Source organism: Salmo trutta, chromosome 14, assembly GCF_901001165.1.
Source record: "Salmo trutta chromosome 14, fSalTru1.1, whole genome shotgun sequence".
NCBI lineage: Eukaryota > Metazoa > Chordata > Actinopteri > Salmoniformes > Salmonidae > Salmo > Salmo trutta.
Genome location: NC_042970.1, coordinates 64,414,751 through 64,434,422, shown reverse-complemented (window position 1 = coordinate 64,434,422; position 19,672 = coordinate 64,414,751). Strand labels below are relative to the sequence as shown.

At 43.1% G+C, this 19,672-nt stretch overlaps 1 protein-coding gene across 2 annotated transcripts; it reads right to left on the bottom strand.

Moving 5' to 3' along the window:
• Nucleotides 1–2,896: 2,896 nt before the first annotated feature.
• LOC115208630 (signal recognition particle subunit SRP68-like) lies at nucleotides 2,897–18,181 on the bottom strand. Of its 2 annotated transcripts, XM_029776832.1 has the most exons (16): nucleotides 17,940–18,180; nucleotides 17,521–17,587; nucleotides 17,281–17,409; nucleotides 16,866–17,061; nucleotides 16,491–16,573; nucleotides 16,081–16,190; nucleotides 15,784–15,866; nucleotides 15,377–15,517; nucleotides 9,793–9,891; nucleotides 9,479–9,540; nucleotides 9,071–9,224; nucleotides 7,989–8,083; nucleotides 7,633–7,762; nucleotides 6,710–6,785; nucleotides 6,459–6,511; nucleotides 2,897–4,596 (listed from the first exon to the last, which is right to left on the bottom strand). In XM_029776832.1, the coding sequence occupies exons 1-16, from the start codon at nucleotides 18,025–18,027 to the stop codon at nucleotides 4,369–4,371; spliced, it is 1,794 nt and encodes a 597-aa protein (XP_029632692.1). In that variant the 5' UTR covers nucleotides 18,028–18,180; the 3' UTR covers nucleotides 2,897–4,368. The 2 variants fall into 2 exon arrangements, with proteins under 2 accessions (XP_029632692.1, XP_029632693.1); XM_029776833.1 differs by lacking the exons at nucleotides 2,897–4,596; nucleotides 6,459–6,511 and adding an exon at nucleotides 6,940–7,049 and having other exon boundaries at nucleotides 17,940–18,181.
• Between the last annotated feature and the right edge of the window lie 1,491 nt (nucleotides 18,182–19,672).

Below are 19,672 nucleotides of genomic sequence, written 5' to 3'. Positions count from 1 at the left end.
TTTCCATTGACTCAGGTTTTTTCGACAAAAACTTTTTTGCAAAAAAAGGTAATGGAAAAGGCAGCTATAGGAGAAATGTTCTAAAGATCGACAACGTTTTTATGTTTGACAGGGACGGATTTTTTTTCTTTATTGCGACAAATAGTGATGGAAATGGTGTTTTTTGAATAAATGATAATTGCGGAATGATTTTGAAGGTACGCGGGGCACCTGAAGTAATTCTAAATGCTAGGTGGGAGGGCATACAGGCTGTCACCAATTTATTAATGCGCAATTTGCCTAAATAGCTGTTTTTATCAACACTAGACAGTTCAATGGAAACGCACATTAGCAGGCAATTGTCGCATCTATCTTCTATGCAAACTTTCTAAATGTTGACACTGGAGAAGTTAATGGATACATAGCTACTGACTCTTAACTTATTCCCAACCTTAACCAAACCCTTAATCCTGACCCTAACCTTACCCTAATTTTAACCAATTCTGAAATTAAATATCGGTTTGCACGCCAGCCACATCCCCTTAATTTTTTCTTTACTCATGCCATACCGCGAAAAGACATTCAGATTTCTTTTTTTATTGTTGATAGATTATTTACCCCATTCCTTTTGATGGCCGTTTGATTTTTGTTAACAATTTTTTGTTTGATCTGCCTAGTTTGCCTTGATTATTTGATTTAGTTACCTATTATTTACTGAACTTTTGATTTATTGAATGTTTGATTTTCCTTCAATTTTATCTAAATAGTTTTAAAATGTTATACTGAAAAAATATATAAATGCAACAATTTCAATGCTTTTGAGTTACAGTTCATATGAGGAAATCAGTCAATTAATTAGGCCCTAATCTATGGATTTCACATGACTAGGCAGAGGCGCAGCCATGGGTGGGCCTGGGAGGGCATAATCCAGCCCACCCAGCGAATCACAATGATTTTTTTTTCCCCCCAAAAGAGCTTTATTACAGAAAGACTCGTCAGTTTCATCAGCTGTCCGGGTGGCTGGTCTCAGACAATCCGGCAGGTAAAGAAGCTGGATGTGAAGGTCCTGGGCTGGCGTGGTTACCCGTGGTCTGCGGTTGTGAGGCCGGTTGTACTTACTGCCAAATTCTCAAAAACAATGTTGGAGGCGGCTTATGGTAGAACAATTAATATTCAATTCTCTGGCAACAGCTCTAGTGGACATACCTGCAATCAGCATGCCAATTACACGCTCCCTCAAAACTTGAAACATCTGTGGCATTGTGTTGTGTGACAAAACTGCACATTTTAGAGTGGCCTTTTGTCCACAGCACAAGGTGCACCTGTGTAATGATCATGCTGTTTAATCAGCTTCTTGATATGCCACACCTGTCAGGTTGAGGAATTATCTTGACAAAGGAGAAATACTCACTAACAGGGATGTTAACACATTTGTGCCTATCATTTAAGAAAAATAAGCTTGTCATCAGTATGGAACATTTCTGGGATATTTTATTTCAACTCATTTAACATGGGACCAACACTTTAAATGTTGCGTTTATATTTTTGTAAAGTATCAACTTATGTACAACCAAATAAAATGACTTTACTTATGTCATCAACAGCCACTGGGACCATTAAGGAATGATTTGCCTATAGCCTGGTTGAACTAGACTGAACATTGTGCGGTTCGGTTTAACCGGGCTATTATTTGCCCATTGATTGATAATAACCGTTACTGTTTATGCTAATTCAGGTGTTACCTGAGGTGTTTTGATAATGCCCTCAACAAAACTCAGTTGTCATACCGTGTAGGTGTTTGGGTGGAGTACAAGGAACACAAGAGATTGGTGAAACTTGGAGGAACTGCCAGCCTCAAGGTTCCTATGGTAACACTTTTGCAGTAAGAGTGCGTGGGAAAACAATAGAGGTGTGTGTGATTGTGTGTATACAGGGGTGTAATACAGCAATGGTGTAATACATGTAGCCTAATACAGGGGTGTGCCACATTAACTTATTTAACGCACAGTAGGATTGTGATTAGCCATTTTATATAGATGTACATAACCCTATATAGATATGTATAGAGTAAGTGATTCACCAGACAAACAGTACATCATCATCTACTCATCATACTGATGATGACTCCTGATCATGGGCTATTATCAAACACACAAAATGACCCATACCACGAGGTTAGAATGCATTTCATGGTGTCTGAAGTGTGCATGGTGGAAGGCACATACCGGCTCGTGATGACAGAGCCCAGCTGTTGGTCACCGATAAGGGATCAAGGAAAAAAACGTTAAGTGGTGGGAGGAGGCTGATTAGCTTTGAAAGTTGTTAACATGTAGCACCTGTATGCCTGCCTGGGACAGAAACACACACACCCAACACAGGCATCTCATGCTGCTCACACACCCACACCTGACACAAGAGCCTATGATCATGAAACTACACTAATTAGGCTTCTGTGGGAGTGCCAAAAGCACTACTATAAAACTGGGTGGTTCAAGCCCTGAATGCTGATTGGCTGACAGCTGTGGTATATCAGACTGTATACAACGAGTATGACAAAACATTTACTGCTCTAATTAAGATGGTAACCAATTTATAGCAATAAGGCACCTCGGGGGGTTTGTGGTTTATGGCCAATATACCACGGCTTGTATCCAATTGTATGCAGGCACTCCGCGATGCGCCTAACAGCCTTAAGCCGTGGTATATTGGCCATAAAACACCCCTCGTGCCGTATTAGTTAATTATAAAAACAGCAGACTTATAAAGTCTGTGTGATAGCTTCAATTGACAACCTCTAAGCTACAGTATAAAGTCAGTATCAGTCAAACTAAAAAGTGAAAATGACAAAAAGCCAAGTTATAACATCTTGAAACGTTCAAGAGGAGTTAGGCATGAGTGAAAAAAGGACAAACTCTGGTCATGTTTGCAGCAAATGTCTCGTTTTTTTATTTTGAAGCCTGAAAACGATCCATTTCACAATTTTCTCTTTCAATACTTCACTTGTTTTCAAATCATGTTTACAGAATTCATTTTTCAGGCATCTTTGGTGATGATGCGTGAAACCATTCCAACACGCATTATCACCCAAATCCTGTTTATTAATACATGACATTGGGAAACAAACAAAAAAAATCATTGAAATAAAAAGTACAAGACTTATATAACCCCGAATTAAAGAGAAAACAAAGAGTTAGATTGAAGAGAGGACAGAAGGTAAATTGACAACCTGTAGTTGAGAACACGGTTTGCAAAAAACAAAAAAAATGCAAATAGGAGGTCCATTGAATAGCTAAAGGCTCTTGATTACAGAACTGGCTTTGGTACCGGAAAAGCTGAAGAGGTGTTAGTCACTCAAAAAGGGTGCCGCTCCCTCCCATTTAAAACCTGTTGGAATAGGAGCCAACTGATACAATGAAGTAGTGTGTACCAAAACACAATATTTCTAGACATACTTGGGTTGTTTTGGACAGAAGTTCATGAACGCTGCCTCCTAGACTTTCGGGGGTGAGGCCAAAATGAATCCTAAGTACTCCCCTTTGACCTCAAAGCTCATTCTGTCTTTTGTCACACACAGAACTTACATAAATGTTTTAAAAAGTCATATCAATAGAGAACATAAACACCTTATAGAGTCCTTTCCTGTACCGAATATAAAGTCATTGGCCACTGAACCCCATTGTTGTATAAGGAAGTTAACAGGACCATTTCAACCCTGATGTCTAACGTTAACTGTCAACCATGCAGAGATGTATTGGTGCCACAACGGCGTGCAGGACAAGACAGACGGACACATTATTCTCTATATTGAGAACTTGTCTCACAATCTAGATATTACAGTCATAAGAAAGTTGAGGCAATACAGAGGTGATTTCGACAGTATGACCACGATCAGAAATTAACGTGTTATGAGACATCACGGCTTGGTCGCGGATTTACCGTGTGTGCCTGCATTTATACCGTTTGTCCTGTTTGATCGTGATTGGGACAACACTTCCTCTCCCTCCCTCCTGTATACTGACATCGAGACGGAGTACATGAAGGCGCTTTTAAGAGTTGAAAATTAAAAGTCAATTGGGTTTGTTTCCCTCTGTAAAGTGTGTTGGGGGTTGTTGAAGGGAACAAACACAAGGCCTGGAAACCTCTAGAACATGAAGTTTCAAACTGGTAGCTTTCGAGATGGCGCTCTATACCCGATGCAGTGCACTACTTTTGACCAAGTTGTCTACTACATAAGGGAACAGGGTACCATTTCCAGACATAGACATTGTTTCCACAGTTCAGGTGGAGACGGAGAAAGTTTTCTAGAAACCCACTCAGCCTGTTTATCAATATCATGGGGGCCTATGGCTGCTTTCAACCTGAAGGCCTCACCGAAGCCTGGGACTCGATTTAGCTGCCGAAGCCGAAGATGCCCTTGATGTAGCCGGTCAGGCCGCCCTTGCCCTTCTGCTCCACCTTGTCGTCGAGGGATGGGAAGGCCACGTGGTTGAGTGCCAGATCAAAGAAGAGGGGCTTACAGGGGATGGGCTGGAAGTCAGGGGGGAACTGGACCAGGTTGGGCTGCTTCCCCACCAGGGTGGGGTCCAGGTGGAAGGTTTCCAGACGCTCACACAGAGGCTGGATGGGGGGGAACAAATTGGAGGGAGAGCAGGGAATGGTAATAGTAAATGACTAGAACCTGTCATAAGGTTTGGCTAGTCTGTTAGCTAGCAGAAAACACACGCTGTGGTTCCAATGCAAAGCAGAGGTCATTTTTCATGAACCAGCACTAGCTCCAGTAGTGAACAACTAATACCTGCCATGTCGACATACACTGCTCATGATAGCAGCAGCATGACATTACTATGACAGATTAAAGAGTGAAACCTGACCCTGTGTGGGATTACACAATGACATATAGTATGTCTGGCAGAGTCCTCCTGATATAAGTCACCCGTCACCCAAACATTGTCGTTTTTCCGTGTCAGTCTGCTAAGCAGCATTCCAGCTCTGTCCTGTATTGACTGAGGCAGTTCAGGGAGTATTCTTTCCCACAGGCTGGCCCATGTAAGGCATGATCTGCGGTAGGCACACTCCTATTCCCAAAACTACTTCCTCTCACTACTGCACAACTAACATACTACAGTCGTGGCCAAAAGTTTTGAGAATGACACAAATATTTATTTGCACAAAGTTTGCTGCTTCAGTGTCTTTCTTTTTTGATATTTTTGTCAGATGTTACTATGGAATACCGAAGTATAATTACAAGCATTTCATAAGTGTCGAAGGCTTTTATTGACAATTACATGAAGTTGATGCAAAGAGTGAATATTTGCAGTGTTGACCCTTCTTTTTCAAGACCTCTGCAATCTGCCCTGGCATGCTGTCAATTAACTTCTGGGCCACACCCTGACTGATGGCAGCCCATTCTTGCATAATCAATGCTTGGAGTTTGTCAGAATTTGTGGGGTTTTCTTTGTCTACCCGCCTCTTGAGGATTGACCACAAGTTCTCAATGGGATTAAGGTCTGGGGAGTTTCCTGGCCATGGACCCAAAATATCGATGTTTTGTTCCCCGAGCCACTTAGTTATCACTTTTGCCTTATGGCAAGGTGCTCCATCATGCTGGAAAAGGCATTGATCGTCACAAAACTGTTTCTGGATGGTTGGGAGATGTTGCTCTCGGAGGATGTGTTGGTACCATTCTTTATTCATGGCTGTGTTCTTAGGCAAAATTGTGAGTGAGCCCACTCCCTTGGCTGAGAAGCAACCCCACATGAATGGTCTCAGGATGCTTTACTGTTGGCATGACACAGGACTGATAGTAGCGCTCACCTTGTCTTCTCAGGGCAAGCTTTTTTCCAGATGCCCCAAACAATCAGAAAGGGGATTCAGAGAAAATGACTTTACCCCAGTCCTCAGCAGTCCAATCCCTGTACCTTTTGCAGAATATCAGTCTCTCCCTGATGTTTTTCCTGGAGAGAAGTGGCTTCTTTGCTGCCATTCTTGACACCAGGCCATCCTCCAAAAGTCTTTGCCTCACTGTGCATGCAGATGCACTCACACCTGCCTGCTGCCATTCCTGAGCAAGCTCTGTACTGGTGGTGACCCAATCCCGCAGCTGAATCAACTTTAGGAGACGGTCCTGGCGCTTGCTGGACTTTCTTGGGCGCCCTGAAGCCTTCTGCAGAAATGCAGTGGAAATGTTTTTTGGGGGGATTCAGTTCATTTGCATGGCAAAGAGGGACTTTGCAATTAATTGCAATTCATCTGATCACTCTTCATAACATTCTGGAGTATATGCAAATTGCCATTATACAAACTGAGGCAGCAGACTGTGAAAATTAATATTTGTGTCATTCTTAAAACTTTTGGCCACGACTGTACACCTTTCATTTACTCCACCATCGTCTGAAAGTAGTCTAGAAAATGGCAAGGCTGGAACTTGGGACGTACAGAGGAGTCAGGGTTAACACAGAACTCATTTTGTTCCTTCTTACCGTGTTGTCTTTCACCTTCTGCTGAGAGGGTGCTTCAGGAGCATCCTCTGTGTCTAAAATACAAACACACACCCTCAGCTTCAAAACACAGGCAAAATAAACCATAGACCTCAGGTCTTACAAAACACACACCAGTCAGGTCACAACAATGACAAGTCAAGCAGAAAAGTCAATACAAAGAAAGTTGCTTAACCCAGGTAAGGGTATTACCCTATAGAAACAAAAATGGCCATTGCAAGTCAGGTACCCACCTAAGATGGCCGCCGCCTGAAGCGAGTATTTCTCAGCATTGACCTCTGTGATCAGCTCCTGCACATCAGGCAGATCCTTTAGGAAAGGGAGACAGATATGTTAGGCAAAGACACTTTTAGACAGTCCCACAGTAGAGTATCAAGAATAACACGTATGTTTTCCGACCTGCATCCATTTCAATGACAGACCCCCCCCAAAAGATATATCCAAAAGATAATAGAACACCTACTTTGTGGATATTGTCATGGTTTGAAGTCAGAATCAATTGGCTCTATCATGAATAGTATTTGACCCTTCGACCAAGCTTTTCTTCAACCCTTGAGTTGCATATACAGGTAACTGCCAAAATAATGGAAACACTTGAATAAATGAGGGATACAAAGTATATTGAAAGCAGGTGCTTCCACACAGGTGCACCGAGTTAGTTATGCTTAGGGTCATGCATAAAAATACTGGGAAGGCCATTATTTTGGCTATCATGACTATGCCCCCATAGGATGACAATGGCCCCATCGAGGTGGCACGAGTGGCCACTGAATGGTTCGATGAGCATGAAAACCATGTAAACCATGCGTCATGGCCGTCACCAGATCTCAACCCACTTGAACACTTAAGGGAGATTCTGGAGCGGCGCCTGAGACAGCGTTTTTCCACCACCATCAACAAAACACCAAATTATGGAATTTCTCATGGAAGAATGGTGTCAAAACCCTCCAATAGAGATCCAGACACTTGCAGAATCGATGCCATGCATAGGTGCATTGGAGCTGTTGTGAGTCGTGGTGGCCCAACGCCCTATTAAGACACTTTATGTTGGCGTTTCCTTTATTTTGGCAGTTACCTGCATGTTAAAAATGTACGTTTACATAATGGCCCCAGTCAGGGGGTCAACGATTATAGGTCAGGGGTCAGTGTCTGTTACCTTGAGGCTGTTGTTGAGGCTCTTAGCCTTGGACTGGACCTCCTTGGCGTACTTCAGGACCCGCTCATACAGGACCAGAGCCTCGCTCCACTTCTTCACCAGCACGTACGACTGGGCTATGAAGAAACACCTGGGGGAGAGAGCGGGGATGTTAGTGACTGTGTGTATGTTTCTGTTCTGGCAGAGGCGGATCAGAAACACCTGAACAGCAGGGGTTATGCCAGCAACTGTGTGTGTGTATATGAGTTTGCGCCATTTCTTTACTAGCTTATACATCATGGCTATGAAGAAACACCTGTGGGAGTGAGTGTGTGTGTGTGCACGCAGTGCGTGTCCTCCGTCGTGTGAGCTCTGACCTGTAGGCCTTGTAGACCAGCATCTTGAGGGCCACCTCCTTCTGGAACGTGTGATCTTCCTCCAGCCCCTGCAGGGTGGACAGCTCAGCCAGACTCTGTACAAACAGTCATGAGGCAACATCAACAAGGACAAGATGACTCACTGGTAGTGGATTAACCGTAGAAATATAATGAATCAGAAAGAAACATAGTATTTCTACGGGCTTAACATTAAGGTTGAATGGCGGGCACCCCCTCAGACGATCCCGCAGGTGAAGAAATCGGATGTGGAAGTCCTGGGCTGGCGTGGTTACACATGGTCTGCGGTTGTGAGGCCGGTTGGCCATACTGACACATTTTCTAAAGTGACGTTGGAGGCGGCTTATGGTAGAGAAATGAACATTCAAATCTCTGGCAACAGTTCTGGTGGACATTCCTGCAGTCAGTATGCCAATTGTACGCTGAGACATCTGTGGCATTGTGTCGTGTGAGAAAACTGCTCATTTTAGAGTGGCCTTTTGTTGTCCCCAGAACAAGGTGCACCTGTGTAATGATCATGCTGTTTATTCAGCTTCTTGATCTGCACACCTGTTGGGTGAATGGATTATCTTGGCAAAGGAGAAATGCTCACTAACGGGGATGTAAATAAACTTGTTCTCAAAACTTGAGAGAAATAAGCTTTTTATGCCTGTGGAACATTTTTGGGATCTTTTATTTCAGCTCATGAAACCAACACTTTACATGCTGCGTTTATATTTTTCGTTCAGCATAGTTTTTGGACATGATCCTGGGTATGCTGAGTAAATAGAGTGGTTTGGATGTTTTGTGGTTATGAAGCAGGAAAATATCAAACAATTCATTCAGTTTCACTATCAATTACTGTAACATTATGAGACGACAAGGACACAGACATTGGGAATGTGCCAGAGATGACAATGTAATGTGACGTGGTGTTGTTGATAATTCATTAGTGTACACAACAGCAAAAAGTTAACAGAAAAATAAATAACGTTTTTATTGGACAACCTCAGGTAGTACCGCCCTGTTTTACTCTGTTTTCTTACATTTTGTGTCTACTGAATACGACCCAGGTGTGTTTGTACCTGGAGGATGATGTCATAGAGGCGGATGAGGTCCTGGGGGCGAGGGCCCCTTTTGTTCTCGTCCGTCTGCGGCTCCTTCAGCTTGGCCTGCAGCACGTGGGCCATGCTCTCGTTCCTCTTCACCACCGTCCACAGCTTGATGTAGGTCAGGTAGCTATGGGGGGGGGGGGGGGGGGGGGGGAATACAAACACAGGTCAAAGACTGGTTCCATGTACAGATAGGCTCTTAATTCATATTTGCTTGCATTTCTCATCTAATCAAAACGCATCGGAGAAGACGGTCTGAGGGGAGGGACCTCGGACCTTCTCCTCCAATACGGTTGAGGATGAGGTGAGGAGATGGGGGTCACCATGCGTCTTGCATCCTCTGACAAATGTCAGACAGACAGACAGAAAGACCTATCTTACCTGTGCAGGAACTGCAGGTTGGACACCTTGCCACTGGCTTCATCAGATCTCTCTCGCTGCTTCTGCAGAGTTGAACAGTCAGGGAGCATTTACCCATAAACAGATAGTGACAGAGTCTGGTACAGTCCTGGACCCTACTACTCACGTTACTGTTAATCCTATGAACTTTACTACATCAGGTCTGTAAACCCAAGTATCAATGTGATCCCTGGTCAGTTCGTAGCCCTAACTGTCATGTCTAACTTCAAATGTGTCATTCTGTAACCCAAACAGTCATGTCTGTAACTCTTTCAGTGTCAGTCAGTCATACTTACCGCTTCAGTCTTCAGCTCCTCTCTCACAGCATGGATGGTGTCTCTGCACTCGGCTAGTAGGGTCTCGTACAGACGTTCCTTGGTCTCCTCATTGGCTGCCTGTGGGGAACAAATGGTGATCCTGTATAAATATGACATAGAATATAAAATCCTATTTCCATATATACCTCCCCTGACCTTCTCCTCCAATGGGTATTGAGAAGGATATGAGGATAGAGGACACGAGGCATGAGCAAGAGAGATCTTCCCTATGCCTGTGCTGTGGGCTTTCAGCACAGCCCCCCCCCCGGCACTGATGCTGGGATATGAGATTCGTATTTCTTTGTGTGATAACATGAAACCGTACGAAACAAAACCTCGGAAATACCTTGAAAATAGCTACGTCAGCATTTCACTCACACGCGTGCTCATACTTGAAATTGTTGCCCGTAGAGCCTTGCTTAACGGTACAAATCAGATTAAAATCATGCAAATGTAAATATTAGCGTAAAAGTTAAAGTAGGTCTTGGGTAAGGCTGTGACTGGGGGAGACAAACGTACGCAGCAGAGCAGGTTGCTGTAGACATTCCTGTAAAAGGTCAATTCCTAGTTACGGTAACTCAGGACCGATGTGAAAGAGAAGCCTTGTTCTTCATGTCCCCCAAGATGTAACACAGGCTTATTGTGTACGTTACAGTAGGCTAACATACATGTTTGGGAGGCAGCCAAGTGTTGTGGTTTATATTGTTTATGAACAATGTCAGTCGTTTTAGAAGATGAGTGAGTCAGAAATATTACAGTATCGTCAATGACTCATATGTGCTAGTTAGAACGTCCTAGCAGTGCCCATACTAAATAAAAAATGACTTATAAAATATGTTTGTTATATATTCCCCTGCGGACAAATCCATCCAATCTTAAATTATTTTGCCGCATCTCATCTTCTGACGAATCGGTGTACATGCTTGTGAGACATAGTAAATCTGAGGATTTGCCGGTGTCTTCTCTTCAGTTGACAAAAACGCTTAAGCAATCGTTAAAGCGCTAAAACATGGCGGGGAATGATTTGGGAGCGTTCCACTTAAAAAAGGACAACTCTGCCACTTTTTAACCTCAAGTTCATCATCTCCACCACCATACCAGTGTCTACATATTTGAAAACAGCACATTTATATGATCTGTGGTTGAAAATATAACATCCTAAAGAAATGCTTATCATTAAGCACGTTTCCATCCATTTATGAGAGTAAATTAATACTGTATAAAAAAAAAATGGATCACGACAGCTGTGATGGAAACCGATGGTTACAGTACAATTTCATAAATGCCGAAAGATAGCGTTCATTCGATAAGGTGGAATCTTTGTGTGTCGGTAAAATGAATTATGCGCGAAATGGTGGTGGAAACTCCTTAAAGCACAAATAGACATTATAATCATATTGAAGTCATGAGATGATATGGTGTGTGTTCCTCCCACTACAACTCCGGGAAACCATGCAGTTTAGTAGGTTAGGCTACAGATGAAATCATTGATGATGAACTTCACAGAGTGGTGAAAGTGCACGGTGATCTTGATGCTCCTCTCCAATAAATAATCGAGGGTCTTATTCTGGTGACATGCTGATCGATGCTTGGCTGCCATTTGACAATAAAGATATTCCTCGCTCTTAATAGCGTCATTATGTTAAGTAGCCTACCCGCACTGTTAGGCTTGGGCGGTATACCGGTCATACAGTATACTGGGGTATTTCGAAATACCGACGGTATGATTTGAATACCGTTCAAAAGAATAATAAGCAAACCAAATGCATAGCTGGAGCCCTTAGCTGGATATAATTTAACACATCTTAGATTTCGTTAGAAACAGTGGCTTGGCACGCACCCACATTATTTAAATGTATTCTTTTTTTTATGTACGAGGTCACTGCTTATAATAATAACTACATATCGAATGGGTCAAATAAATGATATCCAGGTACGGGCTCCAGCTATGCATTTGGTTTGCTAACTTGACATCTAGAAGTCAAGATCAAGCTTCTTGGTTACAGCAGAGACATTTAAATCCTTTCCGTGATCAAGATCTCTGTTGATTAAATTGTTGTGTGTGCAAAAAATGTATAACTACTTAAAACTATATAAATCACCACTTGTGTGCACTTGCGTTAAGACTGTATACCCCAGTATGGTAGAGAAACAGTAGGACTATGAAAACCTGGATAACGCCCAACCCTACGCTCTGTAATCTGACCAGAATAGGGACATTTGCTATTTAACACAACAGTTTGTGACAAAACTCTTGGTAGAGTTGAAAATGCGATGGAAACACATTCAAATGTATTATTTAATTTATAATTTTTTTCAGTACATGAACTTAAGAGAAAAAGTACATTGTGTGCACGTCATCATGCACTGATTTTTGGAAGTCAGTTTTGTGGATTTTGGAATATCCGCATCAAAATCTGTCACCAATTGGATGGAAACCTATCTTGTGTCATCAAAAGTTAGGATTAAAAAGTATATATACATTTTAAAAACCTGCAATGTGTTTCTAGCCAGAGGGATTGTATTTTCTTCCTCCCCACATCACCACAAATCTGTGTTTGAAAATCTGTGTTTTTCAAATGAAACTTTTGATGACGTCATTGGGTAGAATGCCTTAACATTATATATTGTTCTACAAAACGTAGAAATGCACCATTTTCACATATGTAAACAACAGTATTGTGCTGGAGATAATGAAAATGAGGCTGAAAATGTATGAGAGTTGCCCTTTAACACAAATTCGTATTGGGCAGACTATGAAGTAACATTCACTCCTGTCCATCCAGAATGTGGGGAGGGTGTATTGTGGTGAGACATTCACTAGTGCCACCACCCTGGCAACGCCTAGCCCCTAACAGGACTGGGAGAACCAGTCTGGTGTCTTCTGTGCTCTCCACAGAGGGAGGGAAAGAAGGAGGGACGGCACATCTCTCTTCAGTATGTCCCCTAGGGATTGTGCATGGCCTTAAATGGCAGTTCCGTTGGAATGGTTGAGGGATCCCTCACGAAACCCAGACAACAACAAAAAAGACCATGATTTGGGGGATTTTTACTAAATGTAATCCACAGAAGTCCTATGGATGAAGGATTGTTGACAGACACAAATGTAAAGTATAAAAGCATAAAGTCTGAAATAATTAAAATTGCCATATGACATTGACCTTACCTAGGCCTCCTTTTAAGATTCCATAATGTTTCATTTGTGAGCTACAAAGCAAAAATGTACATCAAATGAAGCTTTACTGCTTGCTCTGTAATAAGAGTAGTATTTTAATGTTTGTACATTTATGAATATTGAAATATATACATAAACATGAATATTGAAATGTAACATAATATACTCTACTGGCATATCAAAGTTCCAGAGTGGGAACTCTGCTACTTTTAGAGTTCGTAAGCATTACCAACAGAGTGAATGTGAAAATGGATTCAAAATTATCACGTTCTACTGGTGATTTGCAGGATGTGCAATGATACAAGTAAAAGGAGGGTTGATATTGGTATAGCAGACAATGTAACCAATCGCTCTGTATAAAAATGGGCCAGAACTTTAGACAACTGAGGTAAATACAGGGGAGTGTAGAAGTTGAGGCAGCCATAGGGGGAAAGGTATTATGGTCCAACTGTTTCTGAACCCTTGTGTTCCCCACATCAAATGGTACCTTCCATAAACGTAACATAATTATTGACTGACAATATATCAATTAAGGACTGAAGTGCATAAAATGTTAACCCTCAACTCAAAAAGCACATTTGGATACAGTCGGTTGAGGACAGGACAGGTATGAGGGGAATTTCTGACCAGACCCAAATTCAGCCTTACTTCAAAAGTGTCAGCACAACAATTACATGTAATGCTCTGCCACATCTAACACAAATAATGGTCCCACTCCCAAACTGATAACCATTTAGCTCCGATGCTAGTCTGTCCATAGAGACTAGGGCTGATGGGTGTAGCCATGTGAGTGTGTAGGTTGCTATGCATAGAATGCAGTTTGACAGCACGAGTGGCAGCATGCCAGAGCCTAGTGCAGGTGGGTGTGACGGGTGTGGCCGCAGGGAGGGAGAGGTAGGCCAACAGGTAGCCCGACAGGGAAGGTAAGAAGATTCTGACAATAGACACCTGTCAGAGAGCTGTAGTGGAGCGAACGCCACCTACTGAGACCCAAGGTGAACGACATGTGATGATCGCCACCGTTGGACTCCTTACCTGCCTTTAGGACAACCTCTCCCTACAGACTGGTTGAGAACAGCTCGATACCACTAGAGAAATAGAGCACTGACTAGGCTGCAGCACTAAACCCCTGTTCACTGGCCCCCTAGTTCACCAACAGTTTCTCTAGTTCCATTAGTTCACAAGGTATCCTTGTTCACTAGGCTCATAAGTTAACTACTAGCCCTGCAACTTCATCCCACTAGCCCATAACGAAGCAGAGGTGTCCAAGCAGAACAGCAAAACCCTTTTCAGGGCTTGACATTAACAGGTTTTTTTTGCGACCTGTCCGTCGGACAAGTAGGACAGATTCTTTACTTGTCTGAAAGCTCAAGTTACTTGTCCCCCCCCCCAAAAAAACAAAAGGCCTGTACCACCATAGGCCAAAATAGGTGACTGATATGCATGTTGTAAGAAGCAAAGAAACACTTTCAAAGAAGATAGTTGGTTTATTCAGGGTTCATACACATTCTGACAGATGCCAGAATTACATGGCCAATATTGAATATTGAAAATCGCAGCTTTCCAACAATGTCAGATTTATTTCTCAGCTCCCAATGAGGCGGCTTTGCAACCGGTGTTTGTAGCATTGGTGTATTAACGCACCCGTTCAACAACTACGCAGTTGATGAACGCTCACAAGGCCATTTACAGTTATTCACGAGTGTGCTGGTGAAAGGTTTAGAACATGACGCTAATACATGCTAATAGCTAAATAGTTAACTACCAAGACAACTAGCCAGACTATACAATACGTTTTAAACTGGCCATCTAGTTAGTCTGTTGTCTATCGTTATTTTAAAAGGCTACCTGCTGCTGCAATGTCTCTCTCGGGCAACGGCTCACTGGCACAGATAATGCACACGTACGACAGTACGAACCCTGTTTGCTGGAACAAACAAAATATGCACAGGGTGAACTCAAAAGCGGAGCTTGCAACTGCAGGTGATTGAAAGACTGCTCATGCCTGTCAATGCAATACAATAATTATACTCAGATGTGCTCTGCAGAGATTGGGAAAACAGCACGCAAGACAGTTTAGATCAAATTCTAATCTGAGTAATTGTTTGATATTTTGGTGTGTGAATTATTTAGAATTTGTCTAGTCGGGCAACTTAAATCTATATTCTGCTTGTCCGACTTTTTGTTGTTGGTTGTCCCGGACAAGCGTTAATGTCGAGCCCTGCTTTTAACACTATCATTCTGACCTGAAGCGTACTGTGCCGGCTCTGATAGTTTCTTTTCACAGTTCTAGCAACTGCGGTGGATGCGAAACCAGGCCAGGCCAGTCAAGTTTTGCTTGGCTCAGTACTGTGAAAACGTGACTAGTCCCCTGGTAGGGTCACTGACCTGGGCGATGGCGGCCTCGTTGTCTCCCAGGCCCAGCAGGAAGATGCGGGCCTTGTCGATCTTGACGGGCACCGTTCGGCCTCGCCACTCCACCTCGCTCATAGTGGCTGCCTGCTTGGCTCTCGTCTGTGTGATTAGGGCCTGGAATAATAACATGACCATTCAACAGTATGCTACATAAGACAGGTCTGTTCCAATATCCACACTAGCCTACTACTGAAAAAAATAGAATACAGACCCGATACATTGCCTAAGTGTTATAACAGTATGGACAATGGAACAAAGTGATTTTCTCCGCACTAAAGAGTAAAATATAGATGTAGGGACAGGTTTATGGCCATACTTTCCAGTAGTAAAATAGTTGTTACTGTGTATGTGTTTTACAGTGAGAGGGACCACACACTGACCTCTAGTTTCTCAGCCATCATGCCTCCTCCTCCTCCTGCACTGAGCCTCATCTGCATCAGCTCATTCATGGCGTTCTGGTCACCTGGGGTCAGAGGGGAGTAGGGTTGTTCACGACCAGTCAACTGACCGGGAACGAGTTGTGTGTGGGTGTCTGTTCGGTGCGAGGGTGTGGGAAAGAGAGAAGCTGTAGAACGCACAGATGTGTGGGATTTTCTCGATATGAGAGGTGTGCATGTGTGAATGTGAAAAGTGCCAGCCACTGTCAATGTGAGCGACGGGCTGTGTGTGTCGCCTACCGATGTTGTAAGCACAGTAGCGGATGTTGGGTGAGATCTCCTCCACACGCTGGTGATACAGCACTGCCAGCTCCTCAGTAAAGGCACTAGCCAGCTTCTCATAGATGGTCCTGAGGGAGGTTACAACACAGTTACATGGAATTTTCTATAGGTCACAAGTAGCAAGATGGTGGTCCGAGAATACAGCTATATGCTGAATGCGTTTGGATATGTTAAGCATACGCCTACACTTAGGTACCTCTCGTTAACACCAGACAACTTGACATCTGCCAACAAACAATGTAGCCTATATTGTTGAGGCCTCATTTGTCCCATGTGAAATGATGATCTTAATACTCTAGATCAAAAGCTCAGCAATCAAAAAGGGCCACACTTTAGGCATTTCGGTAGTAGAGTGGGGTCAAACTCACTTGCACTTGTTGAAGGCCTCCGTGGCAGCCTTCCACTCCTGCAGCTCAAAGCGCACCATGCCACTCAGGTAGGAGGTGTAGGCCTGCAGACAAGTTGCTTTCATTATTATTAATTCAGAGGTCATCAGCAGCTATTTCGGCTCGGTTAGAAAGACAGGGCCCTGAAGCGCTCTTTCCTCCAGGACATGCCCAGCTGCCATGGACACTCCCAGCTGCCATAGTGTTGGTTCCTCAACTGATAAATATTTGTCTTCAAATATTTGTTTCAGTTAAATTGTTACTTCACTTCAACAGCATTTGAACCCCATGTTGAAATAAATGAAGGTGAAACAATAGGGAAAGTCACTGACTCTCCAGGTCAGGGCATTAGGCTACCTGTGCTTCCAGTTTGGTCTTGGCATCCACACGAGGGCTCTCGCACAGCTTCTCCAGCCTCTCTCCATGTTTGGCGGCCTTCCGCAGGCGGGACAGCAGGTGGAAGCGCTTGCGGGGCTCTGTGTTGGCCTCCTGCTTCAGCTGCATGGCATAGCTCCACGCCCTCTCAGCCTCCATCAGTACCAGCAGTAGATACCTAAAAGGGGAATGGCATTTGTTATAGTCAAGGGACTTGGGCCAACTTGTGCTGGCCGCTATTTTGGTGCCTCTCTGGGCATTCCATGCATGATGAGTATTTTGATTGTAGTTCTAGAACAGAATGATGGTTGTCGGCATGTATCATGCATGAAGTATTTGGATTGTAAATCCAGTTGTACTTTAATACTGTTGTAAGAACGGGATCGGGTACTATTACCTGTTGTCAGAGTACCGGTTGTCAGAGAGCATCTCCACAGTCATTTTCTTCCCAGTGAACTTGTGCCTGTTGCCACACTTGAAGCCCAGGGTCTTGCGCAGACGACGCAAGCGCCGGGAGCAGTATCCCCTAGGACAGAGACATGGGTGAATTTTAGTGTGAAACTATGAGCCAACCATAAGGTATGGTCTATGGTTGTCAAACACCCATTCGCTGCCATAGCCCAGTCCTCCATCTCACCTGTATCTTTGATAATCCCCGTGTCGCAAGCCATGTTGTTGCTGAGAATCCTTGATGATCTGGAGAACTGCAAGTATGCGTTAGGGGCCAGTCTACTAGATTCACACAGGAACCTAAAGCTAGCTACATACACAGTGATGCATTAGAAAAGCCACAGTAACTATACTTTAGCAGTGGATTTGAATTATGTGATGGATGTAGCAGGTTGACAATGTTAATTTACTTAAATACAAATGATTTTAGCAATATTCTAATGACAACATCTGTAAACCGCTTTTCTAATGACACTTAGCGCTAGCCTTCCGACATTACGTTAGCTAACTAACGTTAGTTATAGAAGCCCACCTCCACCAAAACATACTGGTGTCGCTAAATCACATATTGGTCCCGGGTCAGCTTTATAGCTTTAGAAAGGATACTCTCCAGTCCTATTCCATCTTCCGTTGTATTTTCTTTATTCTCGTCCATAGGTAATATTTTTCCTTCATTTTGCTTGTCAGATGCCATTTTTCTGCTAGTAGCACCCCAAAAAATGCACCGGAAGTAGACTCAAGCGTCAACGTTGAGGGAAGGGCTTACCTTTTAATACAATTCTTGCCATGTTTACACAAGACACGCAACAATAGCGAAATAAACAATTCAAAACAGTCCAATTACACTTAAAACATTCTACAAAAATATAAACGCAACATGTAACAGTGTTAGTCCCATGTTTCATGAGCTGAAATAAAAGATCCCAGAAATGTTCCATACGCACAAAAAGCTAATTTCTCTAAAATGTTTTGCATTAGTTTACTGTTAAGTGAACATTTTCTCATTTTCCAAGATAATGCGTACACCATCTTCTTCTTCTGAGTGTAACGGCGGGTGACATCTAATATGCTGCATTACCGCCTTCAACTGGGCTATAATATATACATGATACTTTGTAAAACAAAAAACATCCGTCAAACTAATCCTACACTCACTGAAAACCCACTACTCCATTCCACTACCTTGACCCTATCAACTTCTGCACCATGCCAATGTCCTGGGAGGAGGGAACACCACCACTCAACACACCCTGTAAAAAAATTAAATAAAAAATGAATTATTATAAAGTCAAATACTTCTATGCAGCTGCCACCACATCTATTTTCTGTGATTGTCTATCAATTTCTGTGGTACACTTGATAACCATTGCTATGAATGCTAAGAAGCCAACCTTACTGAAGCATATGTCACTCGTTTGCCTATCCCTCTGTGCTGACACAGATCTACTACTCACAGGGATCCTCTCAGGATCCCTCACCCTTGATCCACCCTCCTCTGCTTTTGACACCTTCTGCACTACTCTGACTCTGGCCATCTCAACCTACCTCTCTCGCACCGGACACTTCTGATCCCCAGCAACACGGCAAGCGGTACCGACGCACAAAGTCGAGGTCCAAAAGGCTTCTTAATTACAGCTTCTACCCCCAAGCCATAAGACTCCTGAACAGCTAATCAAATGGCTACCCAGACCCCTATTTTACACTGCTGCTACTCTCTGTTTATAATCTATGCATAGTCACTTTAACTCTACCTACATGTACATATTACCTCAATTACCTCAACTAACCGGTACCCCCTGTATATAGCCTCACTTGTTATTTTACTGCTACTGTTTAATTATTTGTTACTTTTATTTTCTATTTTCTAATTCACACTTTTTTTTCTTAACTTCTTATAGCATTGTTGGTTAAGGGCTTGTAAGTCAGCATTTCACTGTAAGGTGTACTACACCTGTTGTATTCAGAGCATGTGACAAATTTGATTTGATTTGAACATGGGCACCCCTACAGTTAACACACAAAATGTTATCCACCAAAACTACACAATCCTCTATCCCATGCCCTCCTGCACACTTCTCAAATCTTGGAATCTCCCTCCTTCAAACTGCTGCAACATGACCATAAACATTGCACCTGAAACAGCGCAGTGGATTCGGCACGAATGCTCTGACTGGATAACTGATATATCCTAACATGGCTTTTGTCGGGTAAAGACTGACTCAAAACTCAAAATGACTGACAGTGACTCCTCTGCTTCACCAAGCTCACCACTGGGTCTGTGTCGTACCAAACGGTGGGCAACACAAACACCAGGAATCTTAAACTTCAATTGCGCCACC